Source organism: Salminus brasiliensis, chromosome 9, assembly GCF_030463535.1.
Source record: "Salminus brasiliensis chromosome 9, fSalBra1.hap2, whole genome shotgun sequence".
Taxonomy (NCBI): Eukaryota; Metazoa; Chordata; class Actinopteri; order Characiformes; family Bryconidae; genus Salminus; species Salminus brasiliensis.
Window position 1 is genome coordinate 34,920,451 of NC_132886.1, and position 27,640 is coordinate 34,948,090.

At 38.0% G+C, this 27,640-nt stretch overlaps 2 protein-coding genes across 2 annotated transcripts in view; one reads left to right on the forward strand and one right to left on the reverse strand.

Moving 5' to 3' along the window:
* nmnat2 (nicotinamide nucleotide adenylyltransferase 2) lies at positions 1-23,709 on the forward strand. Its single transcript, XM_072688261.1, has 11 exons — positions 1-245; positions 7,333-7,421; positions 8,089-8,156; positions 9,171-9,249; positions 11,613-11,736; positions 11,832-11,912; positions 13,886-13,930; positions 15,639-15,715; positions 16,027-16,128; positions 19,303-19,370; positions 20,992-23,709. The coding sequence occupies exons 1-11, from the start codon at positions 161-163 to the stop codon at positions 21,092-21,094; spliced, it is 921 nt and encodes a 306-aa protein (XP_072544362.1). The 5' UTR covers positions 1-160; the 3' UTR covers positions 21,095-23,709.
* Positions 23,387-27,640, reverse strand: part of lamc2 (laminin, gamma 2) — an 18,900-nt gene continuing 14,646 nt past the window's right edge. The window contains exons 19-22 of the mRNA XM_072688260.1: positions 27,432-27,625; positions 26,501-26,659; positions 26,306-26,405; positions 23,387-24,340 (exon numbers count right to left, since the gene is read on the reverse strand). Of these exons, the coding sequence (XP_072544361.1) occupies positions 24,087-24,340; positions 26,306-26,405; positions 26,501-26,659; positions 27,432-27,625 (707 nt within the window). The 3' untranslated portion in view covers positions 23,387-24,086. The remainder of the gene's footprint in view (positions 24,341-26,305; positions 26,406-26,500; positions 26,660-27,431; positions 27,626-27,640) is intronic.

Consider the following 27,640-nt stretch of genomic DNA (forward strand, 5'->3'; position numbering starts at 1 on the left):
CTGTGATGCTCCTCTGCGCCTGGCAGAGGAGAGACTGAGAGCCTTCGTGCCGCAGCCAAGTGAACCTCGCCTCTCCCTTCCCTTCGCTCTCACAGGATCCAAACAAAAGGCCTCAGGATCATCAACGCATGTGTGGAGAGACGCTTCGAGTTAAGCCAGAATGACAGAGACGACCAAAACACACGTTATTTTGCTCTCGTGTGGAAGTTTTAACCCCATCACGAAGGGACACATTCATATGTTCGGTAAGCGTTTTTTTCCTCCTTTCAGCTTCGAGCCGAGCAGCCGGCGGTCCTCGGAGTCTGTGCCAGATAACCTCATTTGTAACGCCAACGGCTGTTATCATAGGCGCTTGGGCGTGTATCCCTTTTAGCCCCCGTTAATTGACTACCGTTAGCTAGCGGGGGTTTTAACACTCTCCACGCAAACACTAATGTCAATTTAGCGAGATGCTAAAATGGGCGACGGCTACATCGTGTCAGAGGGAAGTTAGATAGCTAGTCAGGTGCAGGTGGCGCAGACGCTCGTTTCTGAAGCGAATTGACATGTCAGCAGTGTTTAAAAATTCTAATAAAATATATAACCTCTTAGATATTTTATGACATAAGTTAGTAGCTAAATTGTAGCACTAATTGTAATTAAAGCGGTTCATGAACAATGTAAACAATAATGAAACAAGGTTGCCTGGGCCACACAATTCAGTTAGTTAGTTGACCGTGTATGACAGTTATGGCTTATGACTGAGAATAAAGTAATATTACATATTTGCATTGGGCGTCTGGAACATTTCCTTTCAGTTACAGGCGAAGGGTTTGGCCTGGTTGTTACTGGGAGCGTTTACAGAGCTTTCTGAGGGACCCTTGCGTCAGTCGGCGAGATGGGTGACGTCCAGTCATCACAGAGAAGCAGGGAAGAGATGAAGCTGCCCTGAACAGATGTTAATTGCAGGCTTTGGTGATTTTCACAACCATAAGGTGGACAAATAACGGACTGTGCTATGGAAAACTGCTGGATGACTCCGAAAGAAATAACCTTTTTTTAGGGCAGGTTTCAGCAGCCCGTCTCAAACAGGGGATGTTATTTGGGGTAAGAGTGAAGGTAGCTGGATGAGCTGTCATACACTAGGGCTGAAAATGCTTAATAGTTATGTATCCTGTAAAATGTAAGATTATTTAGACCAGATTAAATGTACGATTTTTTGGACCATCTTGTCACACTTTGAAAAAGTAATAACAAATAATAAAGTAGCGGTAAAATAAATAGAAAAAGAAATACATAAAAATACAAATATAAATAAATTATAATGACTAATATTACTAATGACTGGCACCTTACTGCTAATTCAGATGGACTTATTCCCATTTTCTCCATTCTGTAAAAAAATACACACACACACACATATATATATATATATATATATATATATATATACCCACAAATTAAAATCTAACCGGTTAAAAATCCAGTGGCATGCAAAAATATGGGCACCTCATGTCAAGCTTTCCGTTACTGTGAATAGAATAGTTGAGCACAGTGTATAAAGTAAAAGATGAACTCTGACCTTCTGCTTTCAGTTAACATTCACTAAGGTCAAGGCTCTTTAGGGCTATGGCTTGTTCATAGTCATCATTAGGAAAGGCAAGGTAATGCAAATTACAAGGCTTTATAAACTCTCTGACTCCTTAAACCTTGTCCCAACTATCGGCTAACACTCTAGCAATCTGATGCTCACAAAGCTAGAGAAGGCTATAAGCAGATAGCAAAGTGTTTTCAGGTAGCCGTTTCCTTATTAAGAAATGCCCGTAAACCATTCTGAGAGAACTGATTGTAGGTTTTCTAGGAACCCCCTGTTTGACAGCAGAAGACCTTCAGGAGTGTGGTGCACTTTTTTACTGTGCAGTGACACCTGCATAAATATGACTTTCCTGGAAGAGGACCAGGGAGGACCAGGATGCCCAAACTGTTGTGTGCGACTATACTTAAAAATAGAGGTTGCTAATATATTTATAGGCACAAAATGGTGAGGGTAATCAATATTAGCAAAGCTCTAAGCTTAAGTTCCTCTCAGGCTGATCTGACAGTGGCTTCCCAGAAATGTGAAGTTATCTCACATTACATTTAAATGAATGGCTTTAGTCAGTGCAACCTTCAAGATGGAACACAGGGAGGAAAAGGGTATTTTTCTTAGTTAAAGAAAGTGAGGAAGATGAGCTGTAAGAGTCACTTTCTGTTCTTTAGCGCAATGTTTCAAACATGAGGAACAGAGGTGCAGACAGAACGCCAGTGCCTGTAGATCAATGGGACTCCACCGCACTCCACTTGCCTGTAATTTTCTGAAGAGAAAAAAAAGCCATCTGCTTTCCTCTGACCTATTTTCTTTCTGCGTTGCTTATATGCCTTGTACATAGGCAGAGCAGGATTGGGGCTGATTTTAAGAATTCATCACTGTTCACAGTCTGTAAGGCATGTTAATCAAGCTGAGCAATCATAAATTATTATAGATTCACAGGATTTTAAGAGATTTGTTTTTAATACTTTTAATACTATTTATTTGATATTACCAAAACAGTCATTTTCACTTAAGGGGTATTATATTGTTCAATTTAAGGCTCTCAGTTTAACTACTGATGCACAGGTATCGAACAATGCATTCAACGATTTGCTGCAAACTCACTCATTTTAATACTGATAAAAACAAGCTAAACAAGCTTCTAAAAAAAATCTAAAAAAAAAAAAATGTAACAAAATGGGATTGGCTGTCTTCACATAACTCGGATGAAGCACATGCTAGCTTTTACCCTGGAGTAGTTTGGGAATCCAAGCTAAATTAAGTAGAAACATAACAATTACAAAAATTACTTTGCCTATGCTTAATGTGGTGTCAGGCATAGGTACGAACTAAGGAAGGAACTATGTTGTTGCCCCCCAAAGCTAAAGAATGGGCCCTGCAATCCTAGTGCCAAGCTTAAGTAAAGCCATGGTGGTGAAACTTCTATAGACCCTATTAAACCGACCCGATTGAAAAACAAGAAATTTCAAGCTGCAAGGTCGCTATGGCGGACAATAATGCTGTGCTCTTTTCATCATACACATCATGCTGGTTGGTTCCCTCATGGGGTTGCCAGATTCATCATTTTCCTGCCAAATTTGGGTGATTTAACAAATTCGAAAGTTGTGTTTTTTTTTAAAGTAACTTTCTAAATGGGCTGCATCGATTTGATACTTTGCAGACAGTGGAAAATGGGGGGAAAAAACAAATCACTGTATGAGTGGATATTGATTCTGATGGAGAAATAGTTGCATACGCTGAAAGAAGGGGGCAGCCTGGCAGGTTTGCTGAACGGTCGTTGGTGGCCAGCTTAAGGACATGTTGTAAGTATGTTAAGAAAACTTTAGGCTGGCAATCCAATCCAAATCAGTTGGTATTTGATTAGGACCTAAGTGTGTTTGGGTTTTTTTTTCCCCTCCCACAAGTTGGCAGTCATGGCGTCAGGAGTCTTGCACAAAGAATCATACTTGATATTAATGGCATGCTGTGCATGTCTGGATGGGGAAATCGATCCCTAGACTGTCACATGGAGGATGCCTCTGTTTTACAATGTTTAATGTTTAAACATTAGACAGCTTATTTTGTTATTTTTCAGTATTGTCTGGTTCTGATAAATATTTCTCTAAGTAAATCTATAATCAAGCACTTCACACCAGATCACTCTGAATGACTTCTGAACAGCTGCATTCACACAGCAGGGTGGTATTAGCCCAAATCTGATTTACTACACAAATTTGATTTGTCTTGTTTGGTTGTTCACACTGTCTTCTTAACACAGCTGAACTGACCCTTATGCAAACAACAATGTTCCACCGGACACGCTTATTTAACACACACAGTTGCTTATTCATCATGCATGATCAGCTGAGCAAACCACTAACATTACTTTTGCTAATTCAGAACATGCCATCAGCATATGACAATGTGAGAAAAGACTGTAAGAGCGGGGAACTCTGAGAACTTTGGGCTGGAGTTCATTAAAATTCAACTGGTAGGTGTATAGTTTTCAGGCATGTTCTTCAGTTTTTTCACACCTCCACTTCTAACTTTTTGAAGGACAAACAGTAAAATCTTAAACGGCCAGGCTCAACCCTACTTACAGAACCTCCATTTCATTTGTTTACCTACCTTAAAGAGGAAAACTAGAAAGGCATGCAAACTCAGATGTACATACCAGATTCAGAAGAGACTCAATCTGCATTAAGAAGCTCCTTCGACTCCTTTCTTTCTCTCACAAAGATTGGATTTTTGAACATTGAGCTGTATAGAACTTTCAAACAACCGATATAATTTCCTTTAAACATTAGACAACATTTTAAGGAAGCTTTAGAAAGATGTGTCATTTTGAAAAACCACAATATCGTATTAAATTGAATTCCTTATTTCGAGAATCATTGCACCTCTGAGACTAGACCTACATATGTGTTAAGTTAATGGTATAAAATGTTTGCATTGTTCTCTCTGTACATCACTCTTCTCTACCATCTAGTTTTCCTTCAAAAGTACTTTTCAAGGCACATAGCATTTCTATGGGATGCCTCAGATCATTTAATCTTTCCACAAACACACCTTCCTGTTCTCTAGAGGGGATCCTGTTTCTTCTGCCGGCTCCACCCCCATTCTCTCTCTCTCTGTATCTGTCTATCTCTCTTTCTTGAAATGATACCACATAATGGAGACTGCTTTACAGAGGCTGTGCACAAAATCAGATGCTTCTCTATTGTAAAAAACATATTCATTGATCTCTGATGTTCAAGTCAAAGTGGTCTTCTGACAGAGAAGGCAAGGGAACCAAAGAGAAGAAAGTACATTTTGGAGAATGCCAGAATCTTTAAACAGTTACAGAAGAACACTGAGCAGTGCAAAACAGCTCATCTTGAATGGTACCTGAATGAGACTTCTTTGCTGTTTCTGTTTTTGGAAACCTGAGTTTGTATGTCCATTGTGATACATTTTGTAATCATGATTCACAATATGCTTTTCTAAGCATATTGAGGATATAGTCAGTGCTTAATAAGCACTGATCAACTGCAGGATTCATTACAAACAGTGTAATTAGACTGGTTTAATTAGATGATGTGCAGCAGATGTTGAATAAAAGTCACTGTACTCAAAATGTCTTTAAATATTGTGATATAATATTTTTACAATATCACCCAGCCCTAATACCACATGTACCAAACTGATGGTTTGATCAAAAATGTCATTTTCAATGAATATATAATATTTAAACCTCAAATCTAGTTCATTAGCTTTTGAGTCAAAAGTTTGCTACTTTCGTTTTTTGCATTAAAGCTACAAGACTAATATTGCATTCATGACATGGGAATGTTTCTGAATTTCGAGCTAGAAACAAGCAAAAAAGTTTCTCATGTCTGCTGATTTTTCTGTGAAACCTGATAATTCTGTGAAATCACATAACAGTGTAGTCATTTTTAACTTTCAACTGTAAGGTTAAGTCATTCTGTGCAAGATGTTTGATCAAAATGCTTTCGCATATTTTTCAGTACTGTGTTAATGGTGAATATCTATCACCTACACTGGTTTTAAAAAGAAATTAATAACTAACCAAACAACAATCTTAATTCCACTGCTCCCAAACAACAGCTGGTTTAATGTAAGCATCTACTTGAAGTTTGTGTAAGTTCCCAGTAGTCGACTGCAGAATAATATAGCTAACAAGTGATAAAAAAGGCACCAGGTTAGTAATGTATACAATTAATCTCAAATATACTTGTAACATAGAAATATCTGCAAGCATAAACATTGCAGAGATACTGATCCGATCCAATTCAATCTTTGTGTTTTTACAAATTATACAGCTTAAGTAAAATGTACAATAATAGTACAATAGGAAACACCAGTAAATCACTGTTTTTAGTAAACACTTTCTATGATTAGACATTCTAAAATGATCTACTTTGTTGTATGAGTGTTTTAAACTCTATAGTGTTTAACATCTTACAGTCCAATATGACCAACCTACCTGACCATTCAGCTCCCAGTACCTTTAGACTTCTGTATATGTGTGCATTAGCCTCCTCCTCAGTTATGAATGCACTGTTCAGGGCTGGTTTAGATTGAACGAAAGGCGTGTGCTTCTCTCACTGGTAGAACAGAGCATTTTCACCATAGCTTTGTTTCTAAACATGCGTAATGCAGGAGTAAAGATGAGACAGGAGTAACTGACTTGACTAGATGTTGTGTTCAGCAGTGTTGCTGAAGCTCGCCATTGCATTGCTTCTTTTTAGGAATAGACTAAATTGTTTATTTTGTCACTCCTAAAATGTCTGAGTTTGATCTCTCTTATACTGTTTTTTTCTGTCCTTGACTTGCTTTGACACCTCTTTTCAACACTTGGAATCAACAGACCTTTTATCTCCCTACTTTTTTGTGAAATAATGAGGGGCAGTTATTTGTCCAATTACTATTGAGCACATTTTTTTTACATTTAGTTTACATTTATGGCATTTAGTTGACGCTCTTATCCAGAGCAACTTACAAGGTTACTCGTATTACAGGGTGTTACAGAGTATTACAGAGGCCAGTGTATTTGTTATTGTTATTTGTTATAATGTTATTGGTGTAGTGCAGTGTGGTAGCTCACTGGCAGGTAGTGGCGTTATCTGTTGCGCCACACAAACCACATCTTTAGTTAAATATGAAACTGTACAATTCACAAGTCCTTCTAATGACAAGAAAAGTTTATGATCTCAAGAAAAAGGCATTTTTATAATACAATATGCAAATATTAAATAACAATAAGTCATTGTTTTGAGAGTTAAACAGTTACTTTTGATATGATAAATCCCACCTGGTGGGAATAGGATCCCACAAGTGACTATCTTGTTTTAAGGGATTGTGATAAAATGAAAATCTAAAAGTGGGATTGCAGATGTTCTACTTGCTTTAGAGTTCGGGCACCAATGGTGGGGTACAAGTAGGGATGGGCAATATGTCTAAATATAATACTGCAGTACTTGTATGTAACTTATGTATGCTCAGAAAAAGCAAATTGTGACACAGTGTGACATAATTTATCACAACATTATTGTCATATTGTCCAGATCAAGATAAAAGATTCCATTGTTTGTCAGCCACATTTGCCTCATAGCTCCAGTGCTAAAATAATTAGGAAACAATCTCAGACCTGTTGTTCCATATTTGAATCAAACCATTGCTTTAAGAATTTGTCCAAGTCAGTTACCTCTGTAGACTATCTGTGTTAGCAATGGCTGCTTTGTCTTGGTATTAACAATCATGCTGCTGTTTCTACTTCACAGAAAAAGCCAGAGAGTATCTCCACAAGACAGGGCGATTCATCGTGATCGGTGGGATCATCTCACCTGTACATGACTCCTATGGCAAACCGGTAACATCATCTTTTCATCCCTTCTGCTTTGCTTCTGTAGAGAACGAAACTGTAATATGACACTTGAAACTGATCATGGAGCCAGATGTTTTAGAATTAATGGTGGTGAATTTGAAAATCTGAATTAGGCTGTGGTTTTCTCCCTTACTTCTAGTAATGAAATGTATGAATGCAGCTCTAAACGTGACTGTGTATTAGCTATGATTGACTATGGCTGTTTAATCTGGTGTATGTAAACTAGTCTTAATAATGATCCAGCTCTCCTGGGTCTCCCTGGAATAAATGAAAAGCGTGGCCTAGTTTCTCCCTCTGTCCTAGTAAAAAAAAAAAAAACATGAATTATAAATGTTTTAGAAAATGCTTTTTCTGTCTAATTGTAAAACCACTAAGATGCAGCGAATATTTCTTTTTATGTTTAAATGGAATTAAGTTCAAATGAATCAGAAATAGCATGTTAGGAATGATAATAAAATGCCTAAATTTGGATAATGTGCATTATATTACTGGTTACGACAAGGACTTTTTTAGACACTAACAATTTTGAGTATTGTGCCATAAGATGCATGTTTAAAAGGCTAATACAATGTCCACAAGTTATTTTTCCACACTGGTGCTTGTGAGAATGCTGAAAAATAAGTATGTGTGCTCTACCTCTATGTTTTCTCAGGGTCTTGTTCCCAGCAGACACCGCCTCACCATGTGTCAGTTGGCAGTGCAGTCTTCTGATTGGATCAGGTAAGTCAGAAAAGAACACAAGTGAATAGATTGACACCTAATATTGTAAAACTGGTTTCATTTCAAATTAAGGGGTGTAGTTAGAAAACCCAGCAAGCCGCACTGCACCACACAGAACGGCCTATTCATAAAGTTACCATGATGGTTCTCAATGTGCTGTGGTATGTTGACACATAACCTTGGTTAAAAGCCAATCAGAATTTAGCATCAAGAGTTAATGTGCTCATGCATATTGATAGCCAGTGCTCTGCACCTGTTAGGGTGCCAAAATATACAAAACAAAGAAGCAAAAGAACTGTGTATTTAAATACAGCAACAAATAAACAAGGAAAGAAGTATAAATAAACAAAATATTAAACATACGTGATCAACATGGTCTCAGACGTAACAGCAACTTGCATCCATAGTCAAAAGCAGCGGCAAGGCACTAAGCAGATATCATGGGTATAAACGACATGGTTTTGCTATGATAATGACTTAAATAACGACCAGCAGCAAAACTGTTTCGCTCCTGAGTCTGTATCTGTATATATATTTTTAAGCTGATTGGCAAAGTCACATTCATAGCCACTGTAAAATACTCAAAAAAGAAGGTCAGGTCAAGTTCATCTCAACTGCAGCCATGACATTTGCCATGATTCTCAATATAAGCACTTTAAAATGTTCTCTTTTAGTATATTGGTTTGCTATATTTGTCTGCATGATTAAACTTTATAGAAAAGGTCATTAAATCCATATATACTTCTTAGTAAATTTACCATCAAATGTGATATTTTTGTGGAAGATGTGTTCTTTTATGTATGGCAAAATATTATCATGCTACATTTTGCCATACATGTTCCCATGATGCTATTTGCTCTTGACGTCACAGTAACTCTGTTAGTGCGCTTTATAAATCTAGTTCAATGTGATGTAGCATCAGTACCACGAAGTATCATTAATTGATGTCAGAAAATGGAAAGATAACCTCATTTGTGTAACAGAACATTAATGAGTATTTATTTTCCCTTGCAGGGTGGACCCTTGGGAGTGTTATCAGGACACCTGGCAAACCACCTGCAGTGTGCTGGAACACCACAGAGATCTCATGAAGGTCTGTGGCATTTCCTTTTGTCCCTATCTTTAAAAAAATGGTTTGACAGAAAATCCATCAATGTATTGTTTAGACTATAAAACCTTTTTTTCGTTTTGCACTGGACATGCTGGGCTATTATTACTATTACTAACAAGTAATGGAGAAAAAAAAGCTTTCTTTCAGAGTCATGCCTCCTTCTAGTTTAGCTTTAGCGAACAAAAGAACAAATACATTTTCATCTGGTCAAAGCTTTGTCTTAAACAGGAGTAAATGTATAATGCTGTGCATGCTGTGGAGAGTAGGATTAAGATAGATGTGAAGCCACTGTCTGTCGCACGCACAGCGTTCTGGCAATTTTTTTCCTGGCTAGTCAATACAAGGTTAGCTGGGACAGGTGCTAAGCTGGGCTCTGACATTTTGGCTTTTAGCTTTCTCTCTATCAGGTGTTTGTGCTGTGTGAAAGTCAAATATGACCACTGACAAGAAGCGTTGAGTAGCATTAGTAATGGTAGACTCACTGCAACCTTCCAAAAAAGGTAGAACAGAGGGATGAATCTAATGCTCACTGTGAGGACGATGGACCTATGCTATGCTTCAGCTTCTGCATGACCTGCTTCCATACAGGCACACAATGTCCATTGTTAGGTTCAGTTTAGATGTAGATCAGTACATTGACTTGCTTTCTTTAACTATTTGTCGCTCAGGATTGCACAACTAAACTGTTATACCGTAGAGTTTGAGCACTGTGGCACAGTACAGGAGACAGATCGCTCCTGCTGTAGTTGTTTGGAGCAGTGATTTAACGCTTGTAACACCTATCCGGAAAAAAGCCTCTCTGTGTGAGAAAGTGTGAGAAATTAACACACACTTATCTGAAAGTGCATTGAAGTTCTGAAATTCAAATAGACTTGCTTATGGAGGTTTTGTACTGTATGGCACTGTTATCTATAAAAATGGGTTAGTTATGTTTCACAGCTTTTACAGCTGTCCAGCATGTTTATGTTCAGTTTTATGTCTAAAAATGGTGCACATTTCTTTTTTTCCTCCAAATTGTTCCTTTAACACCAACCACTAGGGATATCTGAAGATAGAATCAGTGACGGTAGATAACACTTTATTGGCATCAGGCAGATGATTAAATTCAAAAGATATTTCAAACTAATACTTGGAGGAGCAGTCCGATGCTGATGCTGGGCTACTGCAAGAAAAGACCTACATTTGCTGTATTTGTATCTCTTTACAAATAATTGTTAGATTTCTCCATAGTTCTCTATTTAATTCAGGAAGATATTACTGCATCATTATTGACTTTTGGATGTTGGTATAACCCATTTTCCTAATTGGCTTGAACATGACATGTTTGGCCTGAAGCTACATTGTTTTTAGTTTTGCTTTAAAGCTACAAGTTAACACACAGTCATATCAGAATATAATGACCACCTACCTTATAATGTGAATGGCCACCCTTGGCTCAGATGACGCTAGTGAGAGATTGTGGGATGGACAGTTTTAGGTGACGGAAGGTGTTAATTATAGAGGTTAACTGTTCCACAGTGGGGCACCACTGTTATGCTATGAAGTCCATTCTCTGGACACTTTTACTACAGTGGCTCTAAAACGTCCCACAGGTTTACTGGTTACCGAGATGCTACTACCTTTTGCCCGGTACCCTATTATCATGCCCTTTTGGACATCAGTCAAATCGTGTCCTTAGCCCATCATGATTGTCATGCTACAATTGTCTGGTGAGCTGGCTTATTTATGCATGCAGCAAACCCTGTCACATGGCATCTATGACGTCCAAGTTCATTCCAAACCAAGGATTCATATTATTCTGATATGACATTGATTATGAAACATGGTAGCAAAAAATTAGCGGGCAATTGACTACATTTGAAGTGATGTATGTATGTATTTATGTATGTATATACAGTGGGGAAAAAAAGTATTTAGTCAGTCACCATTTGTGCAAGTTCTCCCACTTAAATCAAATTAGAGAGAGGCCTGTAATTGAAATTATAGGTAGACCTCAACTATGAGAGACAAAATGAGAAAAAAAATTCTGAAAATCACATTGTCTGATTTTTAAAGAATTTATTTGCAAATAATTGTGGAAAATAAGTATTTGGTCACCTACAAACAAGCAAGATTTCTGGCTGTCACAGACCTGTAACGTCTTCTTTAAGAGGCTTTTTTTTTTCTCATTTTGTCTCTCATAGTTGAGGTCTACCTATTCTGTCAATTACAGGCCTCTCATCTTTTTAAGTGGGAGCACAATTGGTGACTGACTAAATACTTTTTCCCCACTGTATGTCAACTGCGCCTTTAAATGGTCTCTTGTGGTTTAACACTGACAGTAATGCTGTGCTCTCTTCTCTCAGAGAGTGACAGGGTGTATTCTGTCCAACGTGAACTCTCCGTCCACAACCCCTGTGATTGGCCAGCCTCAAAACACCACTTCTCCAATCTATCAGAACAACAACACAGCTAATAAGCCCACAGCCAGTAAGCACCTTTCTGAACACTTCCCTGCATGCTCAGCCGTCTGATTATTTTCTGACATACTGGTTGATCTTCACTGTCTGTATGTTTGTTTGTAGTTAAGCTATGGGGAAAATTGAGCGAGAATCTGGGCAAAATCTGCTGTGTTCGCCCGCATGTGGAGCGCTTCACTTTTGTTGGTATGTACCAGTAGCCAGTATGAATACAGACAAACAATACAAGCGTGTTGTTGCTGTCATACCAAAACCTTTTGATAACACCAGCCACTGTAGAGGTTTCATGAACCAGGAGTAATTTTTGTTATTACCATGTCATTTTGGTTATTATGAGATTGTAAGAATATTAATATTAAGATATTAAACATATTAAAATTTGTAGATGTTAGGAAAAAAAAGAACTTCTGTGGGCATAATTCTATGTGATTTCACTGGTGTTAAAAGACAAAAACATTCAGTCGCGCACCACACAGATGAAGACATCTTTTTTTTTTTATTTATTTATTTATGTTTAGGTTTTTATAATGGATAAGTAGACAGAGGTGGCCTCTTCAGATGAACTAATAAGCTGACACTACAGTTAATCAGTACAGTGTTGAAAGCTGGTTGGAGACAAGACATTTTCACTGAAGAGTGAAACAAGAAAAAGCAGGCAAACCTAGTTTTGTCATGGCATTTCAACAATGGGGAGTTTGGGACCTAAAAAAAAAAAGATTCTGTAGCATAAAATGGCATCTATTATATTTCATGTACCATTTCATGTGACCCTGCTTTGTCTTCAGCACCTTAAGATACAGATTTTAGATGTGAAGGGCCCAGAACCTCATGAACACAGCTTGTGATCTCCTCCTGACAGCACTTATATATACGTGTTAGCTTTGTGGCAAAATGTAGTCCTGAGACCGTCCAGTATGAGAAAACATCTTTTCTAGGCAAATAGGAGGCAGTCCTTGTTCATATGCATTTCAAACCTGTCAGTCAGTCACTCACCCAGCCATTTAGAAAGCTACATTTTAAAAAATGAAGTATATTTTTATTGTTTATAAACCTAGTTAAAAGCAGCATTGTCAGGCACTTCTCAGGCACGTATTTAACAACACACCATGGCAGCATGCTCCAGTTTTGGCACACTTGTTTTAGAGTAGGAATATAAAATGCATATGTAATCATATAGATCTCTCTGCAATGAGATATAACTAATATATAACTACTACTCAAGTAGTCATTTCAGTATTCTAATGCATCAGTCTTTTACGTGGGCAATCGAGAACCTGTGCTAGTTTATGGTAGTTTAATCTAGAGGAAAGCTTATTTCCAGAAATTACCCCTGAAACCAAATAAAATGATCTGTCAGGAAAATTTTGAGTAAAGCTGTGTAGTAGCTGTGTAGTAGTAAATAATATTTAATTTCAAACAATCTTATTTTTAATCAATTGAACAATCTCATATTAGAGAAATTGTAATTACATATTACAAAAACAAAATGTTTTTTCAGTGAATTCTTTTTAAGAGCACTTTTGAAGAGCACTAAGAGCACTTTTGGTGTCATATTGAGTCATCAGGCATGCTGAGTTTGTGCAGATGTGCATGTACGCTGTCCTTTCAGACATGTTCTTGAAAAAGATATTTTATATTAGAGAAATATTAATGAAATATTAAAATGTTTTTGCAGTGACATTTTTCAAAATCTTTCTCCTATGGTGTTTCTCTTTAGGTTTTGATTTGACAGTGGCATGTCATTATGCACACATACATGGATGTTTTTTCATTCTCCATTGGTCCCTGCAAAGAGTAAAACAGCACACACAAACACACGTATAGCCTCCACACACATGCACACGTTTTAGTGTTTGCTAATGTTGCTTTTGACTTTAACATGAGCCCAAGAATCAGATCTTACAGCTGGTGCTGGAGTCAGCTTTCACATTTAGATTCAGTGTCAAAACATTAGCGTCGTGAAAGACGGTGCCAGAATTGTGATGTGCCTGAGCTCCTTTAGCTCACAAAGAGAGAGAGCGCTGTTCTACTCATTATTACTGTGCATCATTCAGAAGCATGTTTAAGGAAGTCGATACATTTTACATAACCAGGTTGCTTTCCAGTGATTCGAGCCGTGTCTATGAGTCGTGTCTATATGTTCTCTTGTGTTCCAACAGATGAAAACGCTAACCTTGGGACTGCAATGCGCTACGAGGAAATCGGTGAGTGAATTGGATTGGATTAGATTGCTCTGCTCTGTCTTTTCTAGATCAACACATGGTGTCATATTGAGTCGTCAGTAGACATGCTGAGTTTGTGCAGAAGCACAAGTTTGCTGTCCTTCCAGACATGTTCTTCAAAAAGCTACAGATGAACTAACTGAGTCACCTTTACTCTCTTAGTGTGACATTTTCTAAATGTGTCGATCTTTCTATTATTTGTATGTGATTAGGGAAATGGGTAACCCTTGGCAGACAGCATTGGTAGGGCTACATGACAAGTCCCTAAACCTTTAATGACAAATGACATGAACCTAGACAAACATTTCTAAAGGCTTATTTCAGGAATTGTGAGTTGTCATAAAGGCTACATGTGTCAACGTTTTCCTTTCACCTTGTGAAATGTGTAAGTGTTTATATTGATTTGAGCTAACTGTCATGGAAGGCTTGTGTAGGCTAAGTGTTAAGGGTAAAGGCCTATTTTTATGTGCTTTAGCACAGTTTCTCTTCTCTTTTGTTGATTAGCCTGGCTTTGTAAATGTGCTATGTCATGGGTCTATGTTGTTTTAGCGCTGACAGAGATAGAAAGAGAAACTGTACTTAAAGGGCCCCTGGGAACCTAAATCTGAGTTTTCACATAAACAAATGTTGTTTGCCAGTGATAGAGAGCTGTCAGTCACACATGCTCATTGGGATATTAGGACTATGCCCACATTGTTTGATAAATGCATTTTGTCAATTTTTGAGTGTTTTAATTTTTTTCTGCTTTGTGTTTTTATTGAATCTTTGCTGAATGCTTCACTTAACACTCAAGTTTAGTATTACACAAGATTCCCAGGGGCTTTAAGTGAATATGGGTACAGTGTAGTTTTAAGTTATTTCGAAGGAGGGTTCTGTAAATCTATTTGAACTGTATTTAAAGAACCCTTGTTGTGAAAAACAGATGTAAGTGTTGAAGTTAAAAAAAATACTTAAACAGTTAAACAGTATAAATCACTGTTTTCTCATTTTGAGGAGTAGGACCACCTTGGTGGTACAGTATCTTATCTGTAATCTGTATAAATTATTTAAAAAATTGTTGATCTCTTGTCTACTTATTGATTACTGATTCTGTTTGGCTGTTTTGTGACAACGGCTGTTGATTTGTTGATTTGATTTTATTTATGAATCTCTACCTATTCCTACAGTCCAGTGCAAACAAAATCAGTTTTAAATGTTTTCACACCTTACCACTCTGAATGACTTTGTTAACATCTCAACTATTGAATCATGCAGATATTTTGGAAAATCAGATCACATCCTTCAATCACATCCTTAGATGCGAAGGCCTTTATGAACTTTATGAACAGACGCTTGTGTTTAGCAAGCTGAAATGTGCTTGGCATGAGTTGGAAACACTCTACATGCCTTAGTTAATTGGGAATTTGCACAATAATAATACATTAATACATATTTTAAATATGTTAACTGCTGCTCTTTTTTACAGTGACTTAATGAAACAGAGCCTTAATGTTCAGTGTCAGTCAGTAAAAAAATATTCTATTTCAAGTCATTTTGGTGAATTTCTATTGCTCCATTCATCAGGAAATATTTGTGTGGCAGTTTTCCTACAGTGGAGTTTTCTTTCAAGGGGAGATTTTTACAATCCTGCTTGTTCAAGTAATTGCTAAAATAATCAATAGACTACTTAAACTTTTGTTGTACCCTGTAGAGTTGCGCATCCTGTTGCTATGTGGCAGTGATCTGTTGGAGTCCTTCTGCATCCCTGGATTGTGGAACGAGAGTGACGTATGTCTGTTTAACTCAATAACAAATATACACAAACACACACACAGATACTGAAAAGACCTCAATAAACAGTGTATCCTATTTGGATTCAGTACACCTCAGTTGTGTTGTCAGCATACCAGAGTGCAAAAAAAAAAAAAAAAAGGATTCCATAGACTAATTGTTGGCGTCAGCGTTTTACCTCTGCTTTGAAGTTGCAGTCTAGCTACATTGTTCCTTCCGGCTAGCTATATGAAAGATTACTGGCTATATGATAATAGGAGTAGATGAATGTCTGGGCTGTACATAATTTGTACTGTGTGCTTTTTCAGATGGAGGTGATCGTGGGGGACTTTGGAATAGTGGTGGTGCCTCGGGATGGAGTCGACACAGAAAGGATAATGAATCATTCCTCTGTGCTCCGCAAGCACAAGGTAACAGTGGCCTGCGTCATCCTGAGAGCTTTTTAATATGCTCACATTCGAAATGCTTGGATGAGTATTTGTGTTTGTATGTGCACTATATGTCCAAATGTTTGGGGACACTTCTTCTAATGAGTGCATTCAGCTACTAAAGTTGCACCCATTGCTGACACAGATGTGCAAATGCGCACACACAGCTTGTCTAGACCTTGTAGAGAAGTATTGCCTATAAAATATTATAAAAACCCCACTATTGAGCTGTGAAGAAGTGGTACTGTATTTTCTGGAATTATGTTGCTCCATCCAGTACTTATGGGATGAATTGGGGATGAGGTGGGGTGGTGCTCCAAAATCTAGTAGAGAGCCTTCCCTTGACAAGGACATTGTATAGATTTTAGGAAGTGGTGTGGAGTCTGCTGCCAGCATAGAATCTCTTCCCCAAACACAGTGCAGCAGCAGGTCAGTCATTATTAGCATAACTCACAGTTAACTTTAACTTTTTGTCCCTAATGATGCAGCATGCTCTCTGTACACAGTGTTGGTGGTAAAGGTCGGTGATGGTAGGCAGTTGTACACCGGTGATACGCTGAGCAACATTCACCACTTTTTGTAGGGCCTTTCTGTCAGCCACAGTAGAACTTTCATACCACACAGTCACACAATTGGTCAGTACTCTCTTGATGGTGCACCTGTAAAGGTTTGCAAGTAAATGAGGAGATAGATGATCCTTCCTCAGTGTCCTCAGGAAATAAAGATGCCGTTGCTACTTTTTAATCAGACAGGAGGTGTTGTTAGTCCAAGACAGATCCTCTGAGATGTGGATGCCCAAGAACCTGAAGCTGACCCACGAGTAACTGCAAAAGACATACATAATATTCCACAAACAGCATAATCGTTGTTCCTGTGTCCACTATTAGAAAAACACTGAACAAGAATGATGTTTATGGAATGACACTACGGTGGAAGCTGTTGCTGCTCAGAAAAACATTGCAGCTTGTCTAAAGTTTGTCTAAAGACCATTTAGATATTCCACAGTTCCTCTGGAAATTCTTTGGACAGAAGTTTAGCACAAATGCACAACTGATGGAAAAAGAACACTGCACATCAACACCAAAACCTCAGATCCAGCTGTGAGGGACAGAGGAAGGAGCATCTTGGTTTGGGCTACTTTGCTGCCTCAGGGCCTGCATGCCTTGCAATCACTGAAAGACAAATGAATTCAATGATGTACTAAATCTTAATTTTACAGAAGAATGTAAAGGCAGCAGTCAATGACCTCGAACTGAAGAGGCACTGAGTGATTTGTTGAAAAGAAGATTTGTGTTTTGGAAAGGCCTAATCAGAGGCATGATTCTAATGACCTAAATAGGGCTGTGCACGCAAGGCATCCCAGAAATATTGATCAGCTGAAACACGTTTGCAGGGAGGAATTTAAACAATGCAGGAAGATGACAGGAAATGTTTGTGTGTCATTAGTTTGGTTAGTTTGTGCCTGTAACTGTGATTTAGACAATCCAGATAATTCCCATGGGTGCATTAACTTTTTCTTGCAATTGTATATGCATGTGCACTGGAAACATAACACTGCACGTTTTCAAGTTCATTACAGATTTGTTTGGTATAGATAGACCACAATTCAGTTTTTGACTCAAAATATAGGAAATATAGGAAGTCATTTTATTGTAGGTGCATGCATAGCATAAGCCACTGGCTTGGGGACAGTGATTTTCATAGAAGATGATCAATGAGAGACTTTTGAAAGATTGTTAATGCAAACTGTAAACAACTGGGCTATGATATGAGCAAAAACAAAGCTTGAGAAATTTGTTTTATTTATTTCTGCACTAATTTGTACAGAAAAACAAAAGAAGAAAACACTTCAGAGAATCTGCCGCAAATATTGACTTGGCAGTTAGAGCTCTTGAGGGGTGGTGAGCAGCAGTTTGGGTCAATATTAGCTGATCTTTTCTCCAAACACCCTCTAACTCATTTGCTATGTTTGTTGATGTACTCTTCACTCACATCTCACTCCCTCAGAGACATTTCAAAGAGAGAAGGATGTATTGACAATGCAGTTTCCATTTTTCTAACATCAATTAGGAATGTGCATTTTGACTAATTTTGATAGCCGAGTAACTGTGAGAATTCATTATCCCAAGGGCAGGAAAAAACAACTACCAAAATTATTTGTGGGATTGTAGGCTTACTTTTTTGTGATAGCACTAGTGTTCATTCAACAGTGCAACAATTAAGCAGTGCACTCAAGAATACATTTGAGCTAGCTCTACTAACCAATACAGTGTGGAAATCTGATGAGTACTAGATGTCTTCTACACAAGATATATTCTTATTTGTGGGCAATGTGCCAGAATACTAATTTTTAGAAAAATATATTTTTAGTGTTTCTGAACCCACCGAACATAATCTAGATGTTATCTACATGGTATGAGCCAGATAAGTAACCAGAGATAGGAACAAGTCACTGAGTTGCCACTTAAGTCCTGAGTCGACTACAGGTAAGTCTCAGGTCCAGTCTCACGTTACTACAGGCATTTGTTGAGTGCCATGTCAGTATAGGCAAGTCTCAAGTCCATTCCAGAGTTACTACAAGCAAGTCTCAAGTCAAGTTATAAGTCAGTACAGACAGTTCCCATGTCCGAGTTCAATGTCAACCACAGGCAAGTCTCAAGTCGAGTCCCAGGTTGGTACAGACAGGTCATAAGTCTCGAGTCAAGTATTAGGTTACTATAAGCAAGTCTCAAGTAAAGTCCCACGTCTGTGAAGGCAAGTTGAGTGGAATCTTAAGTAATCAAATGTTGTGACTTACTGTAAAGTGTCAATTAATATATATTTACTTGCATACATGACCATCACACCTAAACCCTTATACTGTAAACATTGTTTCTCAGCTGCTACTACCAGGGTTTTGCATGCTAAGAAATGTAGGAAATAGTGTATGAAGCCAAAATGAAAATGCATTTCATTTACACATGCCTAGATCTTCAATCCCATCACAGTGCATCCTAGGTGTGTTGTGTACATGTAGCCATTCATGCACTTCATGAGACCAAAGTGAAACCCAAATGTGATCCAATCTTGAAGCAAGGTGTAAACAGCCCTTTATATAGATGTTTTTGGAGAAAACTGATGGGAACTTATCAACCATCCAACCCATTCTCATTACAGGACAACATCATTGTGATCAAGGATGATCTCAACCACCCGATGTCAGTCGTCAGTTCAACTAAGAGCAGGTAAGGGACATTACATTCATTAAATTACCAGTCAGCATTGGCCGACACAATTCCAACACAAATAGTGAAGATGTGTCTTTGTCTTTGTTTATTTGCAATGTTTTTAATGTCAACATAGTGGTAGAGAAGTTCTCTTTGGGTATTATTTTGCATCCATGCCTCTCCTGTAGACCGAAGTTTTAGCAAAGAACAGTGTTTTGGGCACTAGGTCATACATTAGCCTACATATTAAACCATTTAAAGTAATAACTTTCTGCGATGTAGCTTTAGAAGACTTGAACTCCTACACGTCTGGTTTCTATCTAGGGCTGCCTCAATTAGATGCTGAAAATGCGGCGACATCAATATTTTAAGCCGGTGCAGCGTTTTAACATTATTTAATGTTTTTTTCCATGACTTTATTTTTTTGGTCTCTAAAATTCTTCAGTTCAAATAGTTCAACGCTTTTTTCTCATTACCACTACCACAACTCCTCCATGAGGTCAGACGTTTCTGGCTCCAGTCCAGTCGGCTCCATTCAAAGCTACAGTTTTTAAAAATCAACTGTAGCTGCAGCACAGTCTGACTCTAAAATAGTTTTTTTTTAAGTTTCCAAAGACCCAAGGCATCAAAAGTATGACAGATCCTGAAATTAGCATTAAAACGGAGGGGGTTTTGCACTGGGCAAAGTTTCAAATGCATACCATCGCAGCACTCACATGAGAACCTGAAGAGAAAACACACAGGTGCTGTTCTTGACCTTTGACCGCCAGAAACAGCTGGTTGTCAGTTGATGTTAAGGACTAGTTTATACCTAGTTTTAATACCATTGCTTGATGTTCATGCAACTTGCAACACTGGCAACCATGTACTTTGGCTTTGGTATGAAAATGTTAAGGCTAGAATCTGAGATTTTATGTGGATTGACAGAGCTAGTGTACGTGTAGTGTACTTGACTGGGTATAAACCATCTACATAAACCACCAACACAAACCATCTAATTACTCTATTTATCTATTGTTGTAAGCATATTTCTTTGTGTAGGGAATGGCATAAATACACTAGACCATGTACACTCTGATAAGGGGTATAAATACCCCACTGCACTACTGTTTTGCCCTGTTTCTGTCACTATTGATTTGTGCAAACTATGCACTTTTAGCATTTTAGAATACAGCTTTTCTCACCAAGTCACTTCAGACTTTGCTTTACATCTTCAAAAATGTCATTATTTTTTAAATGAGAAAAGTCAAACAAGGGTTTAAACCTATCAACAATTTAAGGTGAGACAAAATGTTGATTTTGGTGGCATGTTGCTTACTGCAAATGATGACAAATAGACCTGATAATACCCAAATATTTGATGTGTCCATTTTTACATGAGATGTCAGATGTGAAATAGCTTTTTCCTGCAGAAATGCAAACTGCTTAATCTTCAGAAAAAGTCCCTCACTGCTGCAAGTTGTGGGGTGTGTTCCTCTATGCCGCTTCTACCTCAGTAGTGTCAATACAATGCAAAAATGACCGGATCTAGCTGAACATAGCTGGTACTCGGTCCATTAAAATAAGCTTTAAATGGCTACGATCAAGACCTCTATTCTAAATGTCCACATCATAACCCTCTGCTCTTTCTATCCTTCAGACTGGCTCTCCAGCATGGGGACGGCCACGTGGTGGACTACCTAAATCAACCGGTGATCGATTACATCTTGCAGAGCCAACTCTACATCAACGCTTCCGGATAGGAGAGGGTGGGGGAGACCCACTGTCCCTCCATCCAATGCCCTATTTGTCTCCCTGTGTGTGATTACAGTATAGTCCTCCCACGCTACCACTGCTTTTTCCATATAGAGGAGCGTTAACCTATCTGTCGTCCCTTCTTACTGTATCATAGTGACTCGTCGGGCCTAAAGGTGTGCAGCGTTGTGCCAAAGAGAGCTGTCCTCCGCCAATGGGATATGAAGGAACGGGTCAGGTGGGCTTACAGATCCAGTGAGGTGAGGGAGGAAAGGAGAGTGGTATGGTTTAGGAACAGAAAGAAAAAGGAAATAGATGAAACGTTGCTGTCAATTTGATACTGCCTGTTCCCCTAATTGCATGCCTAGAGGTTTTTCTTTTAATGCATGAGTGCTTGAACGGCCTCTTAGACTGTAGTCTGCTGTGACAGTGTTTGCAAAAAAATGAAAAGAAAAAAAAATGCTTAAGCGCAATTCATCTCTAACTTCATTTTCTATTTACAGTGACTGTGTATGCAAATGAAACTTGGATTGCTGTCCTTTTTGGAGTTGCATACTGTTCTATGCCGCAAATGTTCTGTCTTCAATGTGCATTCATGCATACATCCTTTAAGTATTTGGTTGCACATTAAAGAGTGCCCCCTCCTTTTGCTTACATGCGCATTACTTCTAGCACAGCTGTTTCTTGCTTGCTACAAGCTGAATCAGTCACTGCCATTACACTGTATACTTTGTAGCTGCCAGATTTGTTGAGGCCGTATATAAAGACAGAGAACAGGGATCATCCTACAGTGCTGTGGAAATTCAGGGACAACCCTTCATTTATTGCACAACCAGTCAAACGATCAATTAAGCATCATATTGTTCAGTGTTCAGTGTAAAAACGGAGATGTTCTTAGTAAGTCCACCCTTTACCTTTTTTACTGCTTCCGTTGTTTTGTCTTTTAGTTGCAGAAATCGTTTCTACACCTCCAACGTTTAATCTTAGTTGTACTTCATCCCAGACACATTCAATGATGTTGAGGCCTGGATTTCGGAGTGGAGCTTCTTAAATAGTTCCACATCCTTTTAGACCCATTGTGTTAAGCAACCCTCTCAGATCTAAAGCAAGAGTGGAGCTTGATCTCTCTCTCTCTCTCTCTCCCTCCCTCTCTGTAAATGCTGGTTATGTGATTAGAACAGGATTGGTGATCTGCCAGGTTTTGCCTGATTGTTAGTTCTTATTTTCCTTGACTTTCCTCTTTCGTAGGCAGGTGGATTATCTTACATGTGTAACTTGCACTTAATGACTGTAAATAAATGAAGGGCGGTCTGGGATTGTATTGTATTGTAGGTTTGCTAAGAAATCAGAGAAGCCGTTGACAAGGAGGTAATTAATCACTTTTCAAAGCTGTTTATCATATTCTGACGCACTGTGGCTTGGTAGGTTGTGACCAAATGAAGATGACTACCATGTCATTGGGAAAGTTTTATCTTAATTACATACATTTTTCGGTGTCATTCATAAACTATGCTGTAGATTTAGAGTGTTGAAATTAAGTAGGTTATGACACACAATTGTCGTCTGGAAAAGCAAAAAATAAGGAGTCCTAACTTTGACTGTAAAATGAAATAAAATCTTGGTTGGCCGAGTTCTGTTGACAAGGAGAGGGCTAGCAGAGTTAGTCGTTAGTTAGAATAAGAACTGGTCTTTCTTTTATAGAAGGTATATTTTTCAGTGTTTGATACATATAATATATACTTGCTACTACTTAAACTTCAAAAGACTGTGACCATTGATGGACACTAATTCATCCAAGTGCTTTTTTTGTCAGGTCTGACATGATAATGTCAAAATAATTTCGCCCCCCGCTGTGCACCTTAGTCTGTTGTTATAAAATTACCCTAAAAACACCTGTTTTCAACTATGCTGAATGTAACCAATCTCCCGAGGGGTGAATGTAATGAAAGAGTTCCAATTGATTTTAGCGTGTGAGCTTACTGTCGCTTTCCACAGGCGTCACCTATGTCTTCATGTATAGTCAAGTGTTATGCTCGTTATGTTACAACACAGAGTTACAGTAGCAACCAGTGCGTCAGGAAGCACACCTATCTCTAACAAGCACTAGATCACTGTGTAGGAAACATTACGGTTTAAAGCTGAGCTACGATAGAGATGTGTGGAGAAACACATCATCAACTTTGCATGGCTTAGGCATCCTGACATTCTACTATACCTCTATAATCCACAAAGCTTCCTATACATCTCTATGCCTTTATTGCCAATCATACAAACAGGTCAGACGACGAAGAAGGTTTTCTTTTCACTTCAGGTTTTTATTTGTTGTTGCTGTTCTTTCTTTTTTCAATTGCTTTTTAATCTTAATGATGTATACGTGATCGGCCACATACAGGCACTGAAATATGGTGGGACCATGTGGTATTTTGTTCTCCGGGCTGTAATTTGTGTTAAGAAATTGTTTATACTAAAGTACGTAAGAGTTAACGTAGGCCACTTTTATCAGCCGTTTATGCATATATACGAATTCTAATTCTGAACAATGATGTTTACTAGGAAGGCAACTTTGATTTTGTTCAGCAGTGATTATAATGTTTAGTTTAATAAAAATCATCAAACTCTTTAATTGTGCATTTTGATTCCACAGCACCAGTTCTGCACTTATAATAAATACTGAAGTAATTAAACTGACTTTCAAGATGAAATGTTCAGCAGATGCAGCATTCCAGCTTTAATTATTTACGCTTTAAATGGGAATGTACCTGGCTATCGAACAAACACAGACTTCTCGTGCATCACAGTCATCTCTTTCACAAAGGAAAACATAAATATAGTTAGTTATAGCCACTCATTCTTGCACACCAGTAGTATAAAAAAGAGAAAGATTAATGAAAAACAAACACTCAATGAAAGTAAAAGTGGTATCAGTGTTTTGTTTTTTTTTTCATTGCAACGACCCTGAAACATTTGCGGCACTCCTAGTCCAGTTCTAATGTAGAGCCATTAAGGTCTCTCGTTTGGTGCTGTGTTGTAGCACCCGTCTGGAATGTTCCGCCTAATTTGCTCCAGGTTTTCTATGTCAGCCAGGATGGTGTCGATGTCGCTGATCATGCGTGCAATGGCGGCCTTCTGTTGAGCTTCTTTGTCCTCCAGTTCCCTGAGCCTGGGCCTGAGGTCCTTTTCTACACGGCTGCGGCTGTCGGCTATAGCACTCTCCAGATCCGATACTCTCCTCTCGTCCACACCACCTGGTTTTCCTAGGGAAAAGGACAGGCATGGACAGTTTAAAAATGTACCTCTGCAACACTGTACAACAGCATGTCATACAAACAGACAGATTTAGGCCAATTATCAAGCGCCTGTAAATAACCCTTGTATAATAATTGCATAGTAACAAGTAGCATACTGGATGTCAGTGATAAAGCATTTCCCCCCCAGTTTATCCTCCTGTTTCTTTTTAGCCTTTTAATTGACAACTATTTTCTGTTGCATTCTGTCTGCTTTACACCTATTTACACACTTTTTTTACATCTCAGAAAAACAATATATGGTGAGACTCATTATGTGTTGTGAAAATCATCCATCCTAACTTATTGTTGAGTAATAACTGCTTTTATTACGTTTCAGTAGAAAGGATTTTAAGGAAGTCTTAATATTACATATCATAATCAATGGAGTCAAGTATACATGTTTTCCTTTTCAAAGATATGCTCCAAGCAAACAAGCTGTGTTTTATTATAAATAAAAAAAGCAATGGATTAAAAAATAAATATGAAAAACACTCAACTGTCTAAAACTGTCTAAAAACTGCTAATCAGACCAGTGTAAAGTATCTGAATGTGGTCTTAATATTCCAATCCCTCTGTCCAAGAATCTTAGCTCTATGAAATGCAAGTGGTGCCTTAGAGGTGACTGATGTGTTATTATCCAGCTTTTGTGTAAAGAAATCCTAAAGAAAGTATGAGTGGATAGATGAACATCAGAATAGCTAGTTTGCTGGCCTTTGGTTTTTCTGATTGTGTTAGTTTTCCCTTGCTGGTTAGCTTTTGCTTGTAAAGCTTCTCCTACTGAAGTGAAACAGTGGAAAATGCATGGTTACGTGTTTGTGCCATGTTAAGTTGTGTGGGAGGAGAAAAGCACATTAATTGGAAGGGGAATTGCCGAAGATTAGTACCAGTTTACAAAATGAGAGGGGGAATACAGATAAAATATATATCGTCAATTGGCTATTCAAAAGTTTATTTATACAGCAATGTGTTGTGTATATGTAAAAAAAAAACACAAGGAATATTAAAGGAATTAGAGAGAAAACACAGATTTATGTTTCCTGGTGATGTAAGTACAAGAAACACGATTATGATTGATGGTATTATAAAACAATCCTGACACACTAACTATATGTGAGCTCACCTAGGGATGATCTTCAGGGAGACAGAATGGCAGTTTAATTATATATGAAATTTAAAGGCAATTTGGGGAGCTAACACTAATTAAATTACTTTTGCTAACAATAGCAGTGTAAACTATATCTGATGCTTCTTTGTTGGCTCTATCAGGTGGGTAAATGTTTCAGCTTTAGTGATGCTGTTTTATTGTAAGGCCTATTTTTATTACAAATTTATTGTCATTTTGTTTTTAACTTTGTCCAACATAACATATAGCCAGACTTTTGACATATGTCATGTGAAAGCATTTCTTTTTCTATACGTGGGTCATAGGAAGTGTCTATACAGTGACGTCAGACGTCACACTGCTCTGTGAATTTCTCTAAAGCTGGTTTGGAGTTGAATGTGTGGAATCAGAATCGATTATTTTTTGGAATCTGCACCCTACCGTAAACTTTGGGGCAGCCAAAGTGGCTTGGGACTGAAGGTTTGATCACTTGGATTGGCAGATACTGGGATCCTTGAGCAAGACACCTAACCCCCAATTTCTGGTCAATGTGCTCATTGGCCCTAGTCTGGGTGTGTGTTTACTGCAAAAGTTGGGTTAAATACAGAAGCTAAATTTAGTTTGAACTATATTAAAATTGTGTTTTGGCGTGAACATGAGAAGGGTTTGATGTAAAATCAGCCTTGATCTACACAGTTTTGAAACTTAAACCGAAAGTCCATATCACAAAGGGCAAAGTGACTGCAGACTGTGAACTTGACGAGATCATCATTGATCATTGATAATTAGTTTTACAACAGTAAGCTTGGTTATCGAGTTTTCAGACTCACCAAGTACACCTAGAAGGTCGTTGACTGTTTTCAAAGTATCTGAAACAGCATTTCTGGTGTTTGTTGCACGTTTGTATGCTTCATTGGCCTCCTGGTTAACCTGGAGAGAGAAGCAAAAGAGATTTAGCACTCTGTTCTGTTTAACCTATGTTGTGATGTGAGTTCCATGCAAACACAGATGGTTTCGTGTCCTACCGCTTCTGCCAGTTTTCTGTTTAGATCTGCCCTCTTTCTCTCTTCAGTCAGTTGGTCCATGGTCAAGCCTGCCTGAGTATTCAGTCCCTCCATGCTTCCCTTCAGCATGCTGGCTGTCGTCAGATAATCTGAGGAGGGCGGGAGGGAGCCAGACATTTTCTGAGGAGACACAAAGAAGAGCCACTTGAGCTAATTCATCAAGTTTGTGTACCCACTTTTCAGAGTGGCCTCACGGCTCCGTTCTGGAAACGTCACTGACGATTTGCTCCAGCGACACTTTATTCAGTGTATTCACTGAAGCATGAGAGCAATAGAGAAACCATCTATTTTTTCAACTAAATGCTAAAACCCTGTGGTGCTAGGCAAAAAAATGCATTTTTTTGTTTTGTGTGCTGGTGGATCTTTAAAGCACAAATATATAAAAAATAAATGTATATAAATATTTACATTAAAATATATATACTACAAAACTTTTTTATGCATCCATTCATCAGGAAGGTCTTTACAGAATGTATCATTTGCTTGTCTAATTATTTATTGTCTTTGGAATTTTGAAAAAAAAAAATACTGTAAATCAAAGTAATAAAAATAATAGAATTGAGGCCTTTAGTAAGCTTTGACAATGAAGGTGAAAGTAAACAAGAAACAGCCTATTTATAATATTGTTATCATGAATATAAATGACAAATATATGATGTAAATTCATATTCATATTATTTATATAATTATTATTTATCATTTACTTAGTAAGTACAAATTCTTACGGAAGAAAACAAATCACATGTGAACAAAACTGTCAAATTATAAGTGTGAAGATCAGTTAACAGTTTGTATTTATCTAACAATATGCTTAGGCCTTTTAACAAAATTGGAGGGCTGCTTCTCATTAATCTTAAATCTCTAAAAGCCTGGCAAAAGTAATTTTTCATACCTCAATTTTATTCAGAGTGCTGTTTAGCTTCTCAATGTTGCCCAGAGCATCGTTGAAGTTGCTCAGAGCACCCAGAACAACCCGAGTTTTGTCGTTGTTAGCCTTGGCCTGCTGAATGGTGTTGTTGATGATGGGCAGTTTACCTAGGGCTTCATCAGCTAAAGCCTTACCACTATTGAGCTGGCCTTCAAATCCTAAATGAACAAAAA